We start from the raw sequence: 19228 nt of genomic DNA, 5'->3' as shown, positions 1-19228 counted from the left end.
TACCGGGTTCAAGCGATTCTCCTGCCTCAGCCTCCTGAGTAGCTGGGACTACAGGCGTGCACCACCACGTCCGGCTAATTTTTTCTATTTTAGTAGAGACGGGGTTTCACCGTGTTGCCCAGGCTGATCTCAAACTCTTGAGCTCCGGCAATCTGCCTGCCTCGGCCTCCAAAGTGCTAGGGTTACAGGTGTGAGCCACTGTGCCTGGCCAGCATGTGTTCTTTTATTTTATTTTGAGACGAGTCTTGCTCTGTCACCCAGGCTGGAGTGCAGTGGCACGATCTTGGCTCACTGCAAGCTCCGCCTCCTGGGTTCAGGCCATTCTCCTGCCTCAGCCTCCCAAGTAGCTGGGACTACAGGCGCCTACCACCATGCCTGGCTAATATTTTGTATTCACCATGTGTTATTTTTATAACAAATATATTTGTTTGTCAACCAGGCAGTGATCATATTGTATAGGCTTTTTTTTTTCTTTGAGATGGAGTCTCTCTCTGTCACCCAAGCTGGAGTGCAGTGGTGCGATCTCAGCTCACTGCAAGCTCCGCCTCCCGGATTCACACCATTCTCCTGCCTCAGCCTCCCGATTAGCTGGGACTACAGGCGCCTGCCACCACGCCCGGTTAATTTTTTGTATTTTAGTAGGGACAGGGTTTCACTGTGTTAGCCAGGATGGTCTCAATCTCCTGACCTTGTGATCCACCCGCCTCGGCCTCCCAAAGTGCTGGGATTACAGGCACCGGCTTTTTTTTTTTTTTTTTTTTTTTTTTTCCGAGACAGAGTCTCACTCTGTTGCCCAGGCTGAAGTGTAGTGGTGTGATCTCGGCTCACTGCAGCCTCTGCCTCCTGGGTTCAAGCGATTCTTGTTCCTCAGCCTCCCAAGTAGCTGGGACTACAGGTGTGTCCCATCACCTCTGGCTAATTTTTGTATTTTAGTAAAGACAGGGTTTCGCCATGTTGGCCAGGCTGGTCTCAAACTCCTGACCTCAAGTGATTGCCCATCTTGGCCTCCCAAAGTGCTGAGATTACAGGCGTGAACCACCATGCCCGGCCTGTGTAGGTATTCTGCTAAGTGACCAGCCAGCTCAGGGAGCATTTAGGATTAATAATGACAACTACCTAGTGCTGGCATTATTTACTAAGCACTTACTATGTACCACATCTTGCTGTGCCACGTGATCGGCCTGTCAGACTGCCTTTAATTCTCACCACGTGGTAGGTACCATTATCAATTCCATTATACAAGTGGGAAAACTAAGGCTTGCAGAGGGATGTGACTTGCCCCCCTGCCTGGGCTAGGACCCCCAGAGTCTTGGGCTAGGGGAGGAACCAGATGTCCATGTCATCCTGAGCCAGAGGGGCAGGAGTTCCCTTACCGCAACAAGCTCTTTCTTTAGTACCAGGGTCATGGCGTCGTCGGCACACTTTGTCTGGATCAGGGACATGAGCAGCTCCGGGCTGCAAGTGTCCTTGGGAGGAGTGGTCTGGATCGGTGCGGGTGAGGTCTGCAGCCTACCACCTGTGGGGTAGCAGAGGCAGGCCAGGTGGATGGTCACTGTGTGATCATTGTGTGCCCGGACCAGGCTTTTTTTTTTTTTTTTTTTTTTTTTTGAGACGGAGTTTTGCTCTGTTACCCGGGCTGGAGTGCAGTGGCACGATCTCGGCTCACTGCAACCTCCATCTCCCAGGTTCAAGCGATTCTCAGGCTCTTCTATGATTAGCTACTCCCATTGTTCCCACGTGCAGATGAGAAAAATGAGGCTCAGAGAGGCTGATGTACCTTGCCCAAGCTCACACAGAGGTGCTTCACCAACAGTGTGGCCACTGATCCAAGGGAGGGGAAGGGAAGGGAGGGGCAGGGGAAGGGTGCTCACCGCAGCTGGAGGCATGAAGTGAGACAATGCTGGCCAGCGGTAGCTCCACGAAGGATGCCACAATGCTGGCATTGAGCATCCGGGCCTCCCCCAGGAGGCCTTGAGGTGTGTCTGGGAGCTTGAAGCCACGAATGTTTTTCTCTGGAAAGATCTTCAAGGAGTATTCTCCAGTGGTCTAATGGTGGGGAGAGAGGCAGAACGGGGCCATGGACACAGTCTGTGCCACAGCAGGCCAGCCAGGGTTATGCCAGGCCTCGGTCCTGCTGTGTCCCCACTCCTGCTGCGTCTTCTGCCTGGCCCCTTCCCTCACGTATGGGCATAGGTGATTTGTCCTTCAACTCAGCTCGGGGGTTCACCTTTCCAGGAAACTTCCCTGATCCAGAGGTTGGGAGTTTGGGTTTTGTGTCCCGGGAGCTGCGCAAAACTCACCCAGATCTGCATGTTGTGGTTGGCGTCGATGAGCCAGGACACGTAGGGGGGACCCTGCAGGATGAGGACGGCATCGAGATCCCCGGGTGCGCAGCTCAGTTCCACCTTCACCGTCACCGTCCGGGGCCTGCGGGGAGACAGACGCGGATGGAACACTGAAGCGGACAGGCCAGGCGGGGAGCGAGGCCTGGCGTCGGGTGGGCGGCGGCTGCACTCTTACCTGGCCAGGTGTGGGTTTATGGGATAGGGATGGGACTGGGGCCAGGCTTGTGCCCAAAGGGAAGGGGCCCATAGGGGGCGTAGCCTAGAGTAGGAGAAAGTGACTGCGCTCTCACAGGGCTGCGGCGGGGCTGGGACTGGGACTGGGGTGGGGCTTTATAAGGGACCGGAGAGGGGGCGGGGGGTCGGGTGGGGGGGTCTCTCGGGGTGGGGACTAGTGTCAGGGGCGGGGCGAGAGCCATACCCGGCCGAGTGGCCCGGCAGGACCCTCAGGATGTGCGCCTCCTTGTGGCCGGCCACGCCTTCCAAGTGGCAGCCCCGGACCAAGGCTGGAGTACGCGGCCGCCACTCGAGCGTGTGGCCCATGTCCTGGCTGGCTTCCAGCATGCAGAAGGACAGTGACCCCTGGGCTGCAGAGACACGTGCACCTCAGTCCCTTCCCTCAGCAGCCCTGCACCTAACAGAGCCCCACCCTCACCCACAGCCAAAGGTAGTGGTGGGGCAGGCAGGACGGTGCTGCAGAGGGGGAGAGGCGTCAGAGGACCTAGGTTCGAACTTCCCTTCCACCACTCACCTGCCAAGTGACCCTGTGCAAGTCCCCGGGCCTCCGTTTGTTAACATAAGGGATGAGCCCATGACACATGTTAGGCTGCAGCCCCGAAACCACCCAGCAAGACCCGAAATTATAGATTTATCTGTGTACATGTACATGTTTATTGTCACCTCCCTCATCACAGTATCAGCTCCAGGAAGGCAGGGCCTGAGTGTGTCCCCAAGTGCCTAGCATGATAGGGCTTTGGCACATAGTAGATGCACAATAGATCGTATGAAAATGCTGGGGTTTTAGGTCAGAACCTGGCATATTCCACATGCTTCAATCTGATGTTTGGTGGAGGAGCCATCACTGTCCCAAGGCAGCACTGGCTTGTGGCATGTGAACTGTGGCACAGCGTGTCCCCTCCTGCACTCTTGGTGCCCAAGTTTGAGGTGTGGGCCAGAGGAGCTCAGATTCCTCCTGAGCAGTATCATGAGCCCAGAGAGGTTGCTGGGGAAACTGACCTTGGCCCAGTCGGAGGAGGATGCTCTGGGGGTCATTCAGCTCAGCAGCAGAGGTGATGGGGCCCCTCTCAGCTGCCCACTCGAGGATCTGGGTCTTGGGGAAGGATGGCAGCTCTGTGGTGTTGACTCCTGGGGGCTCTTGGAAGGTGACCAGGCTGGAATTCTGGGGAGACATGTGGAGGCTCAGCGCGCTGTTCCTGGCCCTGTGCCCTCTCTATCCCATGTAGGAGGTCAGGAAGTAATTTGTGGAGTCAGCCCATTGGCTGAGAGAAAGAGGCTGGAGCTGAGAATGCTGGCTGGTGGATCTGCAGTCAGCCCGGAGCCCCCTAGCAGTCAGATCAGCCCCTTCTCCCTTGCATACCTGGGGGGCCAGATGAACACACCACCTTGTTCATCCACCTGTCCAAACATCACCCACCCCTCCAGAGCTGTTCTCATTCAACCCACATCTATGCCATCATGCGGCTGTCTCTCCCTACACCCTGAGGCTCTGGATCTCCCTACACTGTGAGGGTCTACAGGGGGCAACGTCTACCTTGCCCATCCTTGCACAGTGCTTGACACGTAGTACGCACTGAGAAATATTTGTCTGACTTTGTGCTGGGCCCTGGGCCCATCACAGGATCCTGACATGCCAGCGTCACCCTGACACCCAGCATGTGGTGGGTGCTCCCCGCCTATGGGAAGACAGGGAGAAAGGGAAGAAAGAAGAAAGGGATGGGTGAATGAATTAATGAATTAAAGACACATATCAGTGGTCCCTGCCCTAGGGGATATTACCATTCAGAAACTAGACATGCATCAAGTCATTTGAAGCAATAGAAGACAGAATTTTCTTTAATAAGAAACAAAGGAGCCAGACAGATCTCCTGGTTGGACAGGGATGGGGAATCTGGGTGGCTTCAGCATCTCACTGCCTACCCTGCCATTGCCTCAGAAGAAATGGGGGTTGGGGGTGAGGAGGAAAGCAGACAGGGAAGACTTCCTGGAAGAGTGACTCTGGAAAGCTGAAGGATTCAGAGGAAGCTGTTGGGGCCGCTGACTGAGCTCCTTAGTGTACAGTCTCCAAAGCCAAGGGCATTGAGCTGAATGAAACAGCAACAGCAGAAAGGCAAAAGGGCTTCGGGTTGGATTTAAAAATATTTTTTATTGTAATTTTTTAGAGACGAGGGTCTCACTATGTTGCCCAGGCTGGTCTCCAACTCCTGGCCTCAAGAGACCCCCCTGGCCAGGCACAGTGACTCACGCCTGTAAACCAGCACTTTGGGAGGCCGAGGCGGGTGGATCCCCTGAGGTCAGGAGTTCGAGACCAGCCTAGCCAACACGGTATGAAACACTGTCTCTACTAAAAATACAAAAAATGAGGTGGGGGTGGTGGCAGGTGCCTGTAATCCCAGCTACTCGGGAGGCTGAGGCAGGAGAATTACTTGAACCCAGGAGGCGAAGGTTGCCGTGAGGCGAGATGGGGCCATTGCACTCCAGCCTGGGCAACAAGAGTGAAACTCCATCTCAAAAAAAAAAAAAAAAAAGGAGACCCTCCTGCCTCGGCTTACCAAAGTGTTGGGATTACAGACATAAGCCAGGTCGCCTGGCCCAAGCTAGATATTGAGTATTGCCAGATGGCAACAGTAGAGAAGACACCCTAGAATGGCCCATCTAGAAGGAAGTAGATACCTTCTCTGTAGGGATTCAACAAGGAGGCAAAGTGATGGGCACCTTGGGTGAGGAACCCAGCCCGCGGAATGGGAAAGGGCTGGGACACTGGCTTTACAGCTGGGTTGGGAAAGGGATCTGATCCTTGAGTCATCCCCTGTAAAATGGGGATACAGCAGGGCACGACGTCTGTTGGTCGCCTGGCACTGGGTCGGGCACCGAGGCCGCGCCTTGGCCTCTTTGTCCCCTCTGGCCACCGGCCCCAGGGAGCCCGCTCGGGAAGCAGCGCGGCCCCAGGAGGAAGGCGGCGCGGCCGAGGCCAGAGCCGGCGGCTGCTGCGACCTTCCGGCTGGCGGGCGCGTTTCATGTTCCTGCCTCACCCTGGGCTGCACGGACTCAGATCGGGAAGGGGGAGGATCCATGGTAAAGGCCACGCCCCCTCTGGGACCTCGATTCCCCTTCTGGGCGGCCGAGGGATGGGCTGCAAGGAGTCAAATCCTCTTGGCCCTGGTGGTTGGATTTGGCCCCCTCCCTCCTAGGACTTTGGCATGCTGGCTTGGTCATGTCTGACTGTCTCTGTGCTGTCCCTGTCACCAGTCCGGAAGCTTCTCCCCTGTCCCCCACGCCCAACTTCGCTCAAGCCTGCCTCCCTCCCCCAATGGGCATGTTTCTTTCTATGCCTCTCTCCCCTTTGCTATCTTTGCTCTCCCCCGGGCTCTCCCCTTCCTACCCTCTGCTTTCTCTGTTGTAAACAACAGCTGCGCACATCTGGGGGCCACCTCCCAGACATTCCTCATGGAGGAGGCAGTGCTGGCAAGCCACCCTGCCTCCTCCAGCCCTGACCTCTGGCAGTGGGTCCCAGCTCCCTGACCTCCTCTCTCTGGTGGATATATCTAACACTTTTAAAACTTGATGCTTTTGGTTGTTTGTTTTTAATTTTTTTCCCCCAAATCCACAGCTGACCTGAAAACTTGAGTTTTTAAAAATATTTTTTTCTCCAAAATAGGCCAAATCCATTTAGAGCAACTCTTGCAAACTCAACAAAGTGTGAAGAACCAACTAAATGTCTCTCCTAATCCCACTTCCCAGCCATAACCACTGTTAACACGTTAGGTTTTTTCCTGGCCCTTTTCCTCTGTCTTTAAATATTTTCAAATATATGACGTGTAACTTTTTCAAAGACAATGAAAAGATTATCATATAAAATATTGAGTTCAGTTGTCCCACTGGACAGAGAGGCAAACTGAGGCTATGCAGAGGATCAGAGTTGGCCAGGGCTGCACATCAACCTGACTCCCACCTCTTGGTCTAGACTCTTTACTGTAGTCCTGGTGCCCTCTGGGTTCTCTCTGGTAGAGACCATTGGCGTCACCAGGCAGGACCCTGGTGAATAATGTCAACATGAAAGGGAGAAGCAGGGCTGGGCTGCTGGGGTGGGAGATCCTGACCCACAGAGATGGACAGTAGGGACCTCCCATGGCCAGAGCCTCAGCCTGGGGTTGGAGGGAACACACTCACGTAGGCCAAGTGCAGTGGGATTCCCAGGGCCTGGAGATGCAGGAAGACACTGCTGTTTACACTGAGGACCAGAAGCACCTCTCGGGGCCGGGTGCCATTTTGCTCGGATGCCTGGAGAGTCAGCTCCAGCTGTGATGGGCCCTGGGGGACACAGAGGAGAGACACACACAGTCCAGTCAGATTTGTATAGGTTGTGCCACCCAGACAGGCAGTGATGATTTGGATGCTTCCACTCCACTCTCCCTGCCTGCTGTGTCCACCCTCACCTCCCAGTGCCCGGGGTAGTGCCTGTCCCTCTGGCCATCCTCAGGGAATTCACAATAAACAAAGAAGGAGGTAAGCCCGGCAAATCTGAAAAGAGAAAAAAAATTAGGCTGGGCACGGTGGCTCACGTCTGTAATCCCAACACTTTGGGAGGCTGAGATGGGCGGATCACCTGAGGTCAGGAGTCGAGACCAGCCTGACCAACATGGTGAAACCCCATCTGTATTAAAAATACAAAAATTAGCCAGGTGTGGTGGTGGGCGCCTATAATCTCAGCCACTCGGGAGGCTGAGACACAAGAATTGCTTGAACCCTGGGGACAGAGGTGGCATTGAGCTGAGATGGCACCACTGCATTCTAGCCTGGGCAACAGGGCAACAGAGTGAGACTCCATCTAAAAAAAAAAAAAAAAAAAAAAAAGGCCGGGCATAGTGGTTCACGCCTGTAATCCCAGCACTCTGGGAGGCTGAGGCAGGTGGATCACCTGAGGTCAGGAGTTCGAGACTAGTCTGTCCAACATGGTGAAACCCCGTCTTTACTAAAAATACAAAAAATTGGCCAGGTGGGGTGGTGGTGGACGCCTGTAATTCCAGCTACTTGGGAGGCTGAGGCAGGAGAATCTCTTGAACCCAGGAGGTAGAGGTTGCAGTGAGCTGAGATTGCGCTATTGCACTCCAGCCTGGGCAACAAGAATGATGCTCTGTCTCAAAAAAAAAAAAAAAAACAAAACAAAACAAAAAAAGGGATGAGCCTGAACTTCATCCATCAAGGATCAAATGAGAACCTGTTGTGTACTGGGCCTTAGGGAGTGTCCTGTGCCTGGAGGCAGTGATCCCCTGCCCCATCGTCCCCACCACCTTTCCTGCTGTCCCTGAGTGACAGCTCTGCTTCCAGCCCACATGAGACAGTCACAATTGCTCTCCCAGTTTGCAATATTCCTGCTTGTCTCACCATTTTAAAGTACTAAAATCCTGGGGGGTTGTTTTGGTATAATGCCATTATTTTGATATAAGAATGTGAAGTTGAAATCATTTATGTCTTGAGACGTACCCACTGCATTAAAATTTTTAATTGTTCAATGATGTATACATTTAGAATGTTTTTATAACAACAGCAATACCTACCTACCACGTAAATAGGGCCTATTAAATCCCAGCAGTGTTCTAAGTGCTTTACACATTAACTCATTTAATCCTTTCAACAACCTTAAGACGTAAATACCATTTTTTTTTTTTTTTTTTTAAGAGACAGAGTCTCCCTCTGTTGTCCAGACTGGAGTGCAGTGATGTGATCTCGGCTCACTGCAACCTCTGCCTCCCAGGTTCAAGCAATTCTCCTGCCTCAGCCTCCCGAGTAGCTGGAACTGCAGGTGCCCACCACTACGCATGGCTAATTTTTTGTATTTTTACTAGAGATGGAGTTTCACCATGTTGGCCAGGTTGGCTTTTTTTTTTTTCTTTTTTTTCTTTGAGGCGGAGTCTCGCTCTGTCGCCCAGGCTGGAGTGCAATGGGGCGATCTTGGCTCACTGCAACCTTCGCGTACCAGGTTCAAGTCATTCTCCTGCCTCAGCCTCCCGAGTAGCTGGGACTATAGGCGCCCACTACCATGCCTGGCTAATTTTTGTATTTTTTAGTAGAGACGGGGTTTCACCATGTTGGTCAGGCTGGTCTCGAACTCTGACCTTGTGATCCACCTGCCTCGGCCTCCCAAAGTGCTGGGATTACAGGCGTGAACCACCCTGCCTGGCCTTTTTTTTTTTTTTTTCTTTTGAGACAGGGTCTTGCTCTGTCACCCAGGCTGGAACCCAGTGGCACAATCTCAGCTCACTATAACCTCTGCCTCCTGGGTTCAAGCAATTCTCCTGCCTCAGCCTCCTGAGTAGCTAGGACTACAGGCGTGTGCCACCACACCAGATTAATTTTTTATATTTTTAATAGAGATGGGGTTTCACTATGTTGGCCAGGCTGGCTTTTCTTTGTTTTTTTGAGACAGGGTCTTACTCTCTTGTCCAGGCTAGAGTGCAGTGGTGCAATCATGGCTCACTGCAGCCTCAACCTCCTAGGCTCAAGCAATCCTCCCACCTCGGCTTCCCAAAGTGCTGGAATTACAGACATGAGCTACCATTCTTTTTTTTTTTTTTGAGACAGAGTCTTGCTCTGTTGCCCAGGCTGGATTGCAGTGGCACAACCTCGGCTCACTGCAACCTCGGCCTCCTGGGTCAAGCAATTCTCCTGCCTCAGCATCCTGAGTAGCTGGGACTACAGGCGATTGCCACCATGCCTGGCTAATTTTTGTATTTTTAGTAGAGATGGGGTTTCAGCATGTTGGCCAGACTGGTCTCAAACTCTTGACCTCAAATGATCTGCCCGCCTCGGCCTCCCAAAGTGCTGGAATTACAGGCATGAGCCACTGCACCTGGCCACCATTCTTATTTTCACTTACAGATGAGGGAACCAAGACCCTGAGAGGTGAAGTCATTTGCCTTTGATGACACAGGAAGTCAGCCAGGGGCTGGGATTCGTGCCCAGGTAGGCCTGTGCTCTCACATTTTTCTTTTCTTTTCACTTTTTTTTTTTTTCTGAGATGGAGTTTCACTCTTCCTGCCCAGGCTGGAGTGCGAGACCAGCCTGATCAACATGGTGAAACCCCAATGGTGCAATCCCAGCTCACTGTTTCTTTTTTTTAGGCTCGTCAAGTGAAGCAGTGAGAGTGGAGAAGGAACAAAGCAATCTGTAACTAGTTGTGATCAATTACTTGTAAACACAATTGTTTTTTTCATTTTAGTGTGCCATTTAGTTTTTTTCTATTTATTATTATTTTTTGAGATGGAGTCTTGCTCTGTTGCCAGGCTGGAGTGCAATGGCGCAATCTCGGCTCACTGCAACCTCCACCTCCTGGGTTCAAGTGATTCTCCTGCCTTAGCCTCCCAAGTAGCTGGGACTACAGGTGCATGCCACCACGCCCAGCTAATTTTTGTATTTTTAGTAAAGATGGGGTTTCGCCATGTTGGCCAGGATGGGCTCAAACTCCTGACCTCAGGTGATCCACCCGCCTTGGCCTCCCAAAGTGCTAGGATTATAGGCGTGAGCCACCGCACCCGGCTGCTCTCACATTTTTCTACACATTTTTGTGTAGCACATCCTTCCCTAGCACATTTTTCTAACCTTATTCCCAAGAAGAAAAAGAACACAGCAATCTACAAGCCAGTGTCTATTGAAAGAATGACCTCAAAGACTTTCTGAACTAGTGGCATGTGAACAGGTGAGTGCTGAGACTAAGACAGGCAGGCCAGGCGTGGTGGCTTACGCCTGTAATCCCAGCACTGTGGGAGGCTGAGGTGGGCGGGTCACCTGAGGTTGGGAGTTCAAGACCAACCTGACCAACGTGGAGAAACCCCGTCTCTACTAAAAATACTAAATTAGCCAGGTGTGGTGGTGCATGCCTGTAATCCCAGCTACTCGGGAGGCTGAGGCAGGAGAATCGCTTGAACCCCAGGAGGCGGAGGTTGCGGTGAGCCAAGATCGCGTCATTGAGCTCTAGCCTGGGCAACAAGAGTGAAACTCTGCCTCAAAAAAAAAAAAAAAAAAAGACAGGTAAATGCCTCAGAAGCCCTGCCACCAACTCAGGAGGACAAAGACAAATGTAATTTGCTGAAACACAGACTCCCAGTGCTCTCATACAAAAGCTGCCAGTCTAAAAGATGACCCAAAAGCTCTTTTCAAAGTTATGAAAAAGGGGAAGGCTATTTCAAGATGAAGACACCAGTGGAAAGTTTTGAGATTTAACTTTTAATCATCTTGCCATTTCCCCAACTGACGTCACAAAGCCAGAGACAGTGTTTCAGCCACTGGAAAAATCTGCCCAGAAATATTTCTGTTACTCAATAATGATACCATAATTACTCTTTGCTTTTAAGTTTCCTCTTTAAAACACAAAAAGAACAAATAATAGTATTTCATTTTCAATGTGTCACAAATATTTTGTTTCCTTTTTTTAGGCTCGTCAAGTGAAGCAGTGAGTGTGGAGAAGGAACAAAGCAATCTGTAACTGGTTGTGATCAATTAGTTGTAAACACAATTTTTTTTTTCATTTTAGTGTGCCATTTAGTTTTTTTCTATTTATTATTGTTTTTTGAGATGGAGTCTTGCTCTGTTGCCAGGCTGGAGTGCAATGGCATGATCTCGGCTCACTGCCACCTCCGCCTCCTGGGTTCAAGCAATTGTCCTGCCTCAGCCTCCCAAGTAGCTGGGACTACAGGCGTGCACCACCATGCCCAGCTAATTTTTGTATATATATATTTTTGAGATGGAGTCTTGCTCTGTCACCTAGGCTAGAGTGCAGCAATCTCTGCTCACCGCAACCTCCACCTCCCGGGTTCAAGCGATTCTCCTGCCTCAGCCTCCCGAGCAGCTGGGACTACAGGTGTGCGCCACCATGCCCAATTAATTTTTGTAATTTTTTCTTTTTTTGAGATGGAGTCTTGCTGTGTCGCCCAGGCTAAAGTACAGCGACCTCCGCTCACCACAACCTCCACCTCCTGGGTTCAAGCAATTCTCCTGCCTCAGACTCCTGAGTAACTGGGATTACAGGCACCTGCCACTGCGCCTGGCTAGTTTTCGTATTTTTAGTAGAGATGGGGTTTCACCATCTTGGCCAGGCTGGTCTCGAACTCCTGACCTCATGATCCATGCGCCTCAGCCTCCCAAAGTGCTGGGATTATAAGCGTGTGCCACCACGCCCAGCCTAATTTTTGTATTTTTAGTGGAGATGGGGTTTCACCTTTTTGGCCACAATGGTCTTAATCTCTTGACCTGTGATCTGCCTGCCTCAGCCTCCCAAAGTGCTGGGATTATAGGTGTGAGCCACTGCGCCCAGTTAGGTTGGTTATTTTTAAATAATTATTTTATGCTAATTTATGGGATAAGATATGTTTCAAATTTATGTTTGTATAAGTTCATGTTTTGATTAATGTTTTCTAGTGGGTTTATAACTTTTGGTTTTCAAAATATATTGTTTCATCAGTTTTGAATAAAAAATATATATATATAATTTTTTTAAAGACAGGGTCTCCCTCTGTTGCCCAGGCTGGAGTACAGTGGCATGATTGCTCACTGCAACTTCCGCCCCTCAGGCTCAAGTGATCCTCCCGCCTTAGCCTCCCAAGTAGCTGGGACTACAGGCATACACCAGTATGCCTGGCTAATTTTTATATTTTTTGTAGAGATGGGGTTTCACTATGTTGCCCAGGCTGGTGTTGAACTCCTAGACTCAAACAATCCACCCACCTCGGCCTCCCAAAGTGCTGGGATTACAGGCGTGAGCCACCATGCCTGGCAGTTTTAAAAAATATTACGCTTTCTAGGCTGGGCGTGGTGCCACAGCGGGGCCTGCATTCCCTGGACCATGTCCTCCCTCTCAACTGCACCTCTCTCCCAGATTGCCCTACAGTCCATTGCTGTGCAGCCCCATCTGCTTGTCCCAACCTGGAGGAAAGAATTGCAAGGCCCACACGATGAAGAGATGGTCCCTCTGGATAGTCAGATCATGGCCAGGACACAGCACAGCCTGTGGTGCATGAGGACATCCATCTGCCATCCCATGGTGACACCCACAGGCCAAGCATGCTGCAGAAGCCAGAGTGCAGTCTGGTGGCCAAGCCCTGAGTGGGGATGAAGGAGCCCCATGGCCATCCAGTCCTACTGCTGCTCCGCCACTGTCCCTGTTCCTCTATGCCTCAGTTTCCTCATCTGTGAAATGGGGGTAGGACAGGGTTGGGAACCAGTACCAGGTTGGGCTATGGATAAAGGAAGTGAAAAAAAAGGGAAGTTCAGGTCACAGCCTGGTCATGCTGTCTGTGAGGGGTGACGAGGAGGCTGGAACTTCAGAATGTTTCTTGGGACACTCAGCTCTCATCCCAGAGCTCACGAACCAAAGCTACCACTCAGTTGTCACCAAGTCCTTCCCTGCAGGCTTGAGGGCAGGTAGGAGGTGGGGGCAAGTGAGTAGTTGGGAAACTCAGGGGGGCTGGAAAGCTGGGTGCTCAGGTTCTCTGAGCTGCGGGGCCAAGCTGAAAAACAGCTGGTTACCAGAAAAACCCAGTCAGGGTTTCTACAGCAAACATTTCCCTCCCCACGGCCCTGACTCACCGCCACGGCCACTCACACGCACACCGACTTCCCCCTTCTCTCCCGGCCGGGGGCCCCAGAGGCAAAAAACGATGGCGCCAGCCTTGCCCCCAACCCCAAGCTCCCAGCCTTCCTCATGGGACCCTGGGAATTCCGCAGTCTGGCCAGCCCCTCACCCCCAGCCTGGCCAGCCTGCGCCTACCCAGCCCCCTCCCTGAGCGGGTGGGCGGGAGACCGCGTTTCTATTTTTGTACCAATGTCCCACAGATGCCATTGTTGCCCAGCAGTTGGTGGCGGGAAGGGGGGATTTCGGTGAGGAGGCCCTGAGTGCTAGTAGCCACTTATAGAAAGTCGCTTCCAGCAATTCTTCTAGGAGTGGAGCCTCAGGGCTGCCTGCAGCCCCCACCCTCCCAGGGCCTGACCGGAGGCGGTCAGATTGGAGCCAGCCGTCCCTCTGTCCACCCCAGAAAACTCAGATGGTCCTACAGGCAGGGTGGCAGGGGAAAGGATCAAAGCCAGACCAACCTGAATTCAGATGGGGGCTCAGTCATTAGCCTATGACCTTGGACAGTCACTATGCCTCTCTGGGCCTCAGTTTCCTGATTTGGAAAATGGTATTCCCACTTCATTGACTTATGAGGTTTCAGTGCAATTCCACCTGCAAAGTAGGTTGTCCAGTGCCCAGCTAAACATGTGGGAGTAGTTTGGCTTTTTTTTTTGAGACACAGTCTTGCTCTGTCACTCAGGCTGGAGTACAGTGGCACGATCTCGGCTCACTGCAATCTCCGCCTCCTGGGTTCAAGTAATTCTGCTGGTTCAGTCTCCTGAGTAGCTGGGACTACAGGCACCCACCACCGTGCTCAGCTAATTTTTGTATTTTTAGTAGAGACGGGGTTTCGCCCATGTCGGCCAGGCTGGTCTCGAACTCCTGACCCAAATGATCCACCCACCTCGGCCTCCCAAAGTGCTGAGATTACAGGCATGAGACACCACGCCTGGCCTGGTTGGCTTTTTAATCCCTCTGATTCTCCCCTTGCATACAGTCATCCAAGGAGAGCCATCCACGGTTTAGGGGCTGGGAAGCATGGGTCCAGTTAGAGGTGGGCTGCAGCTGGTGAGAACTACAAATCTCTCAGCCATGCCTCGCTGTGGCATCCTATCTCTGAGCCTCAGCCTCCCCATCTGTGCAAGGAGGAGTTGAGCTCAGTGATGTTCTAGAATTGTGTGGCCCCTAGATCCCAGGCTGCCTTCTGGGGGTCCCAGCATTTTACATCTAGGAGTCCTGGTCTCCAGCCAGATGGCCACAGAGTGGGTTTTCAGAATGCCCTGGAGAGATATGCTTCTTCCTCAGCTGAGGGGGCCCCTGGTACCTCCAGCCCTTCTGGTGGTCAGCCCACGTGTCCTCACCTCTCCAACTCATTTGCCTGTCTGAGAGGCTGGCACTGGGCCCAGCCTGGGGCTTCTGTGTTCTCAAAGGACAGAAAAGGCATAACTCTGTCCTCAAGAGCTTGGCAGAGAACAAACCAACACCTCCGAACGACCAGACATAAACAGCAAGAAACATCATCAGCCCACTTGGGAATAGCCAATCACCAAATGCTTATAAGAATGTACAGTTTTTCCTTCCTTTCTTTTATCCTCTCTCCCTCCCTCCCTTATCCATCCATCTTCTCATCCATGCCTGCATGCATGCATCCATCCATCCATCCATCCATCCACATCCATCCATTCATCCAACAGATATTGATTCCTGGGCTGACTTCGAGCTTAACACCAAAGATTCAGCAGTAAGAGGGCAGGCACAATCCCTGCTCAGCCTGTCTGACCCTCCCCAACCCCCAATCCTGCCCCTTCAGCAAGACTGTCTCTAATATTTGCAAGGCCTGAGACAAGAATACAAATGGCAGCCTCTGGCCCCAGTGCTTTCTCCTTCTCATCACTGTGGTTCTGACAGCCAGCAAGGGTGCTCATGTGTCCACATGTGGACAGCTCAGCCCGGATACCCAAACTCCACCATGCCTGCCTCCCCAAGTAGCCAACTCAACCATCCTTCGGGTCTGGGGGAGCTCACATAGCCATGCAGTGCTCCCCTGGAGGATGGAACAGGAAAGATCCCTGCAGCCCTGAGAGGAGGCTCAGAGCCATTTGGGATTCTGGGGTCCTGGGTACCCAGAGCATTGTCTAGAAGGGAGGGGTACAGGTTTCAAGGGGGTACATCCCTTTGGCCCCACAGAGTCCCCACCCTGGGAGAGGGCTGCCATTGGCAGAGGGCCAGAGGGAGACTGCTTCCCCCAAGCCCAGGCAGGGGTCCCCTTTGCCCAAGTCTGAGGGCTGTACTGCCTTCCATGGCCTCCCACAGCCTCCCAGGACAGTCTGGGGGAGCTAAGGTCCCTCCCGGCTCTCTCTCTCTGCCTGAGTGGTGTTGCCTGCCCCTCTGGTCAAGAGTGAGTCAGTGCTGGGGCCTGACAGGCTGTGTCTGTTCAGGGGTGGGTGGGGTCTCAGCTGCCCCAAGTTTGCCCAGGAGCGGGTGAATCAGTGCTGACCCAGCTCTGCCCTGGCCTGGCTGCCTGTGCATTTGTTAGGAGGATAGCAGATCGGCCCAGTCAGCCTGACGGGAATTGCTGAGACACCAGGCTGGTTTCCTGTCTCCGAGGGTCAGGATGTGACCCTGGGCCCCCTCCCGGAATCCAGGCTCCGGCCTGCCCTTCAGGGACCCAGCGAGATCCAGCCCCTGCCCAGCGGGGCTGTCTGCAGACCTGCCCAGCACACGCACTGAGCGGCACTTCCTCAAGGCTCTCGGCTGCCACCGCCCATCTACCACCCACCCACAGGAAATCTGAGGATTCTGAGGGATGGACGGGAAAGCCACTTCTCTGTGCCAGAGATCGAAGAAGCCGGCCATAGGTCAGGAGGGATGGGGCTGGCTGCTAAGAGCCGCCACCCCCACTACCACGTCCAGCCCCATGCCGCTAGGCCTTTGCCGTGCACTGGCTTCTGCCTGGAATGCCCTTGCTGTGCACTGGCTTCTGCCTGGAATGCCCTCTACCCTGCTCTTGGGCTAGACACCAGGGGCCTTTTCCCTAACGCCCCTCCCTCCTCTACCTTCAGTGCTCATCGCCCCATCACCTGCGGCCCCCTGAAGCCCCACTTGCTGATCCCACCACTCATACCAGGGCTGCTGATGCCACCTCTGCCTCCCTGGCTCTACCTTCTGTCTGCATCATCAACACAGGCTGGGCACAGAGTGGCACCTGGTGAGGGCTGCGCAATGGGGACTGTGAGCTCTAGACCCCACTCTTAGGGGATGCCTGGGGAGGAAGGTGCCTCCCAGGGAAACCACAGGGTCCTCAGTGGTCACAGCAGTAGGGGCTGGCAGCATCACGGGCTCAACCCTCAGAGCAGGGAGACAAGAAGCAGCAGGAGGAGGAAGGCCCAGCTCCATGAGGCTGGACCTCAGCTTGCCCTGCTGAAAATGAATTCACAGCCCTGCCCCATTAATCTTTTTGTTGTTGTTGTTTTGTTTTTGAGACAGGGTCTTGCTCTGTCGCTCAGGCTGGAGTGCAGTGGTGCGAACTCGGCTCACTGCAATCTCCGCCTCCCGGGTTCAAGCGATTCTCTTGCCTCAGCCTCTCTAATAGCTGGGATTACAGGCACCTGCCACCACGCCTGGCTAATTTTTGTATTTTTAGTAGAGATGCGGTTTCGCCATGTTGGCCAGGCTAGTCTCGAACTCCTGACCTCAAGTGATCTGCCCGCCTCAGCCTCCCAAAGTGCTGGGATTACAGCTGTGAGCCACCGCGCCTGACCTGCCCCATTGATCTTGTAGCAATAACCATTGAGGTTCAAATTATTCAACTGATACGAAGACATTCTGTAAATGGTAACAACCCTGGCAAAATGGGGATGTTCACAGATGAGAAATGGAACCCAGAGAGAAATAATAATAACAATAACCGTAGCCACCATACGCTGAGCCATCGCTCCAGGCAGGTCCTGTGCTTGGTGTTTTGCTTGCACCGTCCTGCTGGATTCTTACAACACACCTGTGAGGTAGGTGCTGCTAATGGGTCCAGGTTTCCCGTGGGAAAATCAAAGCTCGGAGGTGGCCCAAGGCGATGTGGCTCTCAGAGGCGGAGCCACAGTTCAGCTGGAGGGCTGCCTGGCTCCAGAACCTGTGTTCTCAACCCCTGCATCAAGGTCATACAGCGGCGCACACATTTGTGCACGCATGCGTGCATTCACTCACACGTTCAAGAGTTACTTGGGGCCAGACGCAGTGGCTGATGCCTGTAATCCCAGCACTTTGGGAGGCCGAGGTGGGCGGATTATTTGAGGTCAGGAGTTCAAAACTAGCCTCTCCAACATGGTGAAACCCTGTCTCTACTAAAAATACAAAAATTAGCTGGGCATGGTGGCGGACGCCTGTAATCCCAGCTACGGGAGTCTGAGGCAAAAAACAAACAAACGAAAACAACAAAAAACAAACAAACAGAGTGATTTGGTGTAAGCCAGGCCCCTGGGCCAGGTTCTGCTACTCTGTGTTCTCAGGTGAGCTCCTGAGTCCGAGAAAGGCGTGTCTACCAGCAAGTGGGGAGAAGGACCACCCTCTGCACACCAGATGCTATGCGAGGTGCTGGCCAGGGACAGATCCAGGACTGAACCCTGGGTTTCCTGGACCCCAGATGTCTCTACCACCTCCTCAAATGAACATCCCTCAAAGCCCTGGAGCCTGCAGCCTGGCTCCTTGAATTAAAAGCTGGAAGCTCCCTGGAGCGAGTTCTCTAGAAGAGGCAGAGGCTAACAGGGAGATTTTGTTGTCATGAACTCAAGGATCCTTGGAATATGGCATGAGTTACAGTGGCCCCCTGCCATGCCCCTAAAATCCCTCCAAGAACTGTCATTGCCCACGGGATAAAGATCAAACTTCTTAATATGGCGACAGGCCTTTGCCATCTCCCCTGTCCTGCTGGGGAACCTCTAGCTCCTGCCACCTGATGACCCCAGACAGAGCCTGTTCCCTCTGCCTCCGCATTCACTCTATTCTGTGCTCTTCCACACCACCTCCTTCCTTGGTGAGCTCTTGGACATCCATGATGTTTCTTCCTCCAGGCCCAAGTCTCCTTAGCTTCCAAGATCAGATGAGGTCGGATGTGTTCAGGATGGTGTGGCCGTAACAAGCCATGCCTAATCCCGTAGCAGCTGGAGTGCCCTGGCCCTGTGCCCCCCTGAGAATGCACCAGTCCCCTGGATCCTGGCTGGCTATCTACACACCTATCTCCCATAGACCTAGACACCTGCCTAGGGGCCCTCCTCTCACCCTGGCCCAGTATTGAGCAATTAGGGTTGGGGGATCCCAGTCACCCAGAGGAGGCACAGGGACCTGAACATTAAAACAAACAACGCGAACTAACAGAGGCAGTCGTATTTTGAATATCATTACCAAATTTGAAAAAAAAAAAATGACAATGCCTATGAAAACCACACAAAGTGTGTTTGGCACTATCTATGATTTGGAAATTATCAAAGCCCACAGTCCTCGTGGAGGGCAGGGCGGTGGGGAGCAGGGTCCCCCGATATTGGTGGTCTGAGCACTTTCTTATCACTGCACAAACGCAAGGCAACTTAACAGTTTTGGGGGCAGATTGGCCATAAGTTTACCCGGAGCTGACACGGCGAAGTCAGTATCGGGACCGAAGGCCACATCAACCAGGTGTAATCTCCAGTCCAACAGGCCAGAAGCCACCTGAATACTGAGATCCACCTGGGGAACCAAGTGGCAGGCTGGCTCTGGCATCCCCAGGGATCTGGTGTGAACTCTGGCCCTGGGCATGTCACTCCATCGCTCTCAGCCAGCCTCAGTTTCCTTCTCCAAGAAATGGGGATAATAACAGACCCTGGCAGATGAGCCTTGGGAGGCTTAATACATGTTGAGATGCTTAATTCCGGGCATGGAGTCGGCCCTAGCACAGTCTCTAGCACATAGCGCTTAACAAAGGTGGTGTTATTATTCAGGACAGACGTATCAGACAAACCGATGGTGGGCTGGGAGGGGAGGTCTCCTGGAGAGAATCATCTCCAGGCCGGCAGCA

At 52.8% G+C, this 19228-nt stretch overlaps 1 protein-coding gene across 1 annotated transcript in view; it reads right to left on the bottom strand.

Annotated features, from left to right (window-relative positions):
• The window catches only part of ENG (endoglin), a 40251-nt gene that overhangs the window by 7936 nt on the left and 13087 nt on the right, over positions 1 to 19228 (bottom strand). The window contains exons 4-9 of the mRNA XM_016961724.3: positions 6750 to 6890; positions 3579 to 3741; positions 2764 to 2929; positions 2301 to 2427; positions 1872 to 2046; positions 1374 to 1516 (exon numbers count right to left, since the gene is read on the bottom strand). Coding sequence (XP_016817213.2) covers positions 1374 to 1516; positions 1872 to 2046; positions 2301 to 2427; positions 2764 to 2929; positions 3579 to 3741; positions 6750 to 6890 — 915 coding nt within the window. The remainder of the gene's footprint in view (positions 1 to 1373; positions 1517 to 1871; positions 2047 to 2300; positions 2428 to 2763; positions 2930 to 3578; positions 3742 to 6749; positions 6891 to 19228) is intronic.

The sequence above is a fragment of the Pan troglodytes genome, chromosome 11 (genome assembly GCF_028858775.2).
Source record: "Pan troglodytes isolate AG18354 chromosome 11, NHGRI_mPanTro3-v2.0_pri, whole genome shotgun sequence".
NCBI lineage: Eukaryota > Metazoa > Chordata > Mammalia > Primates > Hominidae > Pan > Pan troglodytes.
Note: the sequence above shows the minus strand (reverse complement) of the source record. Positions and strands in the feature narration are given on the sequence as shown.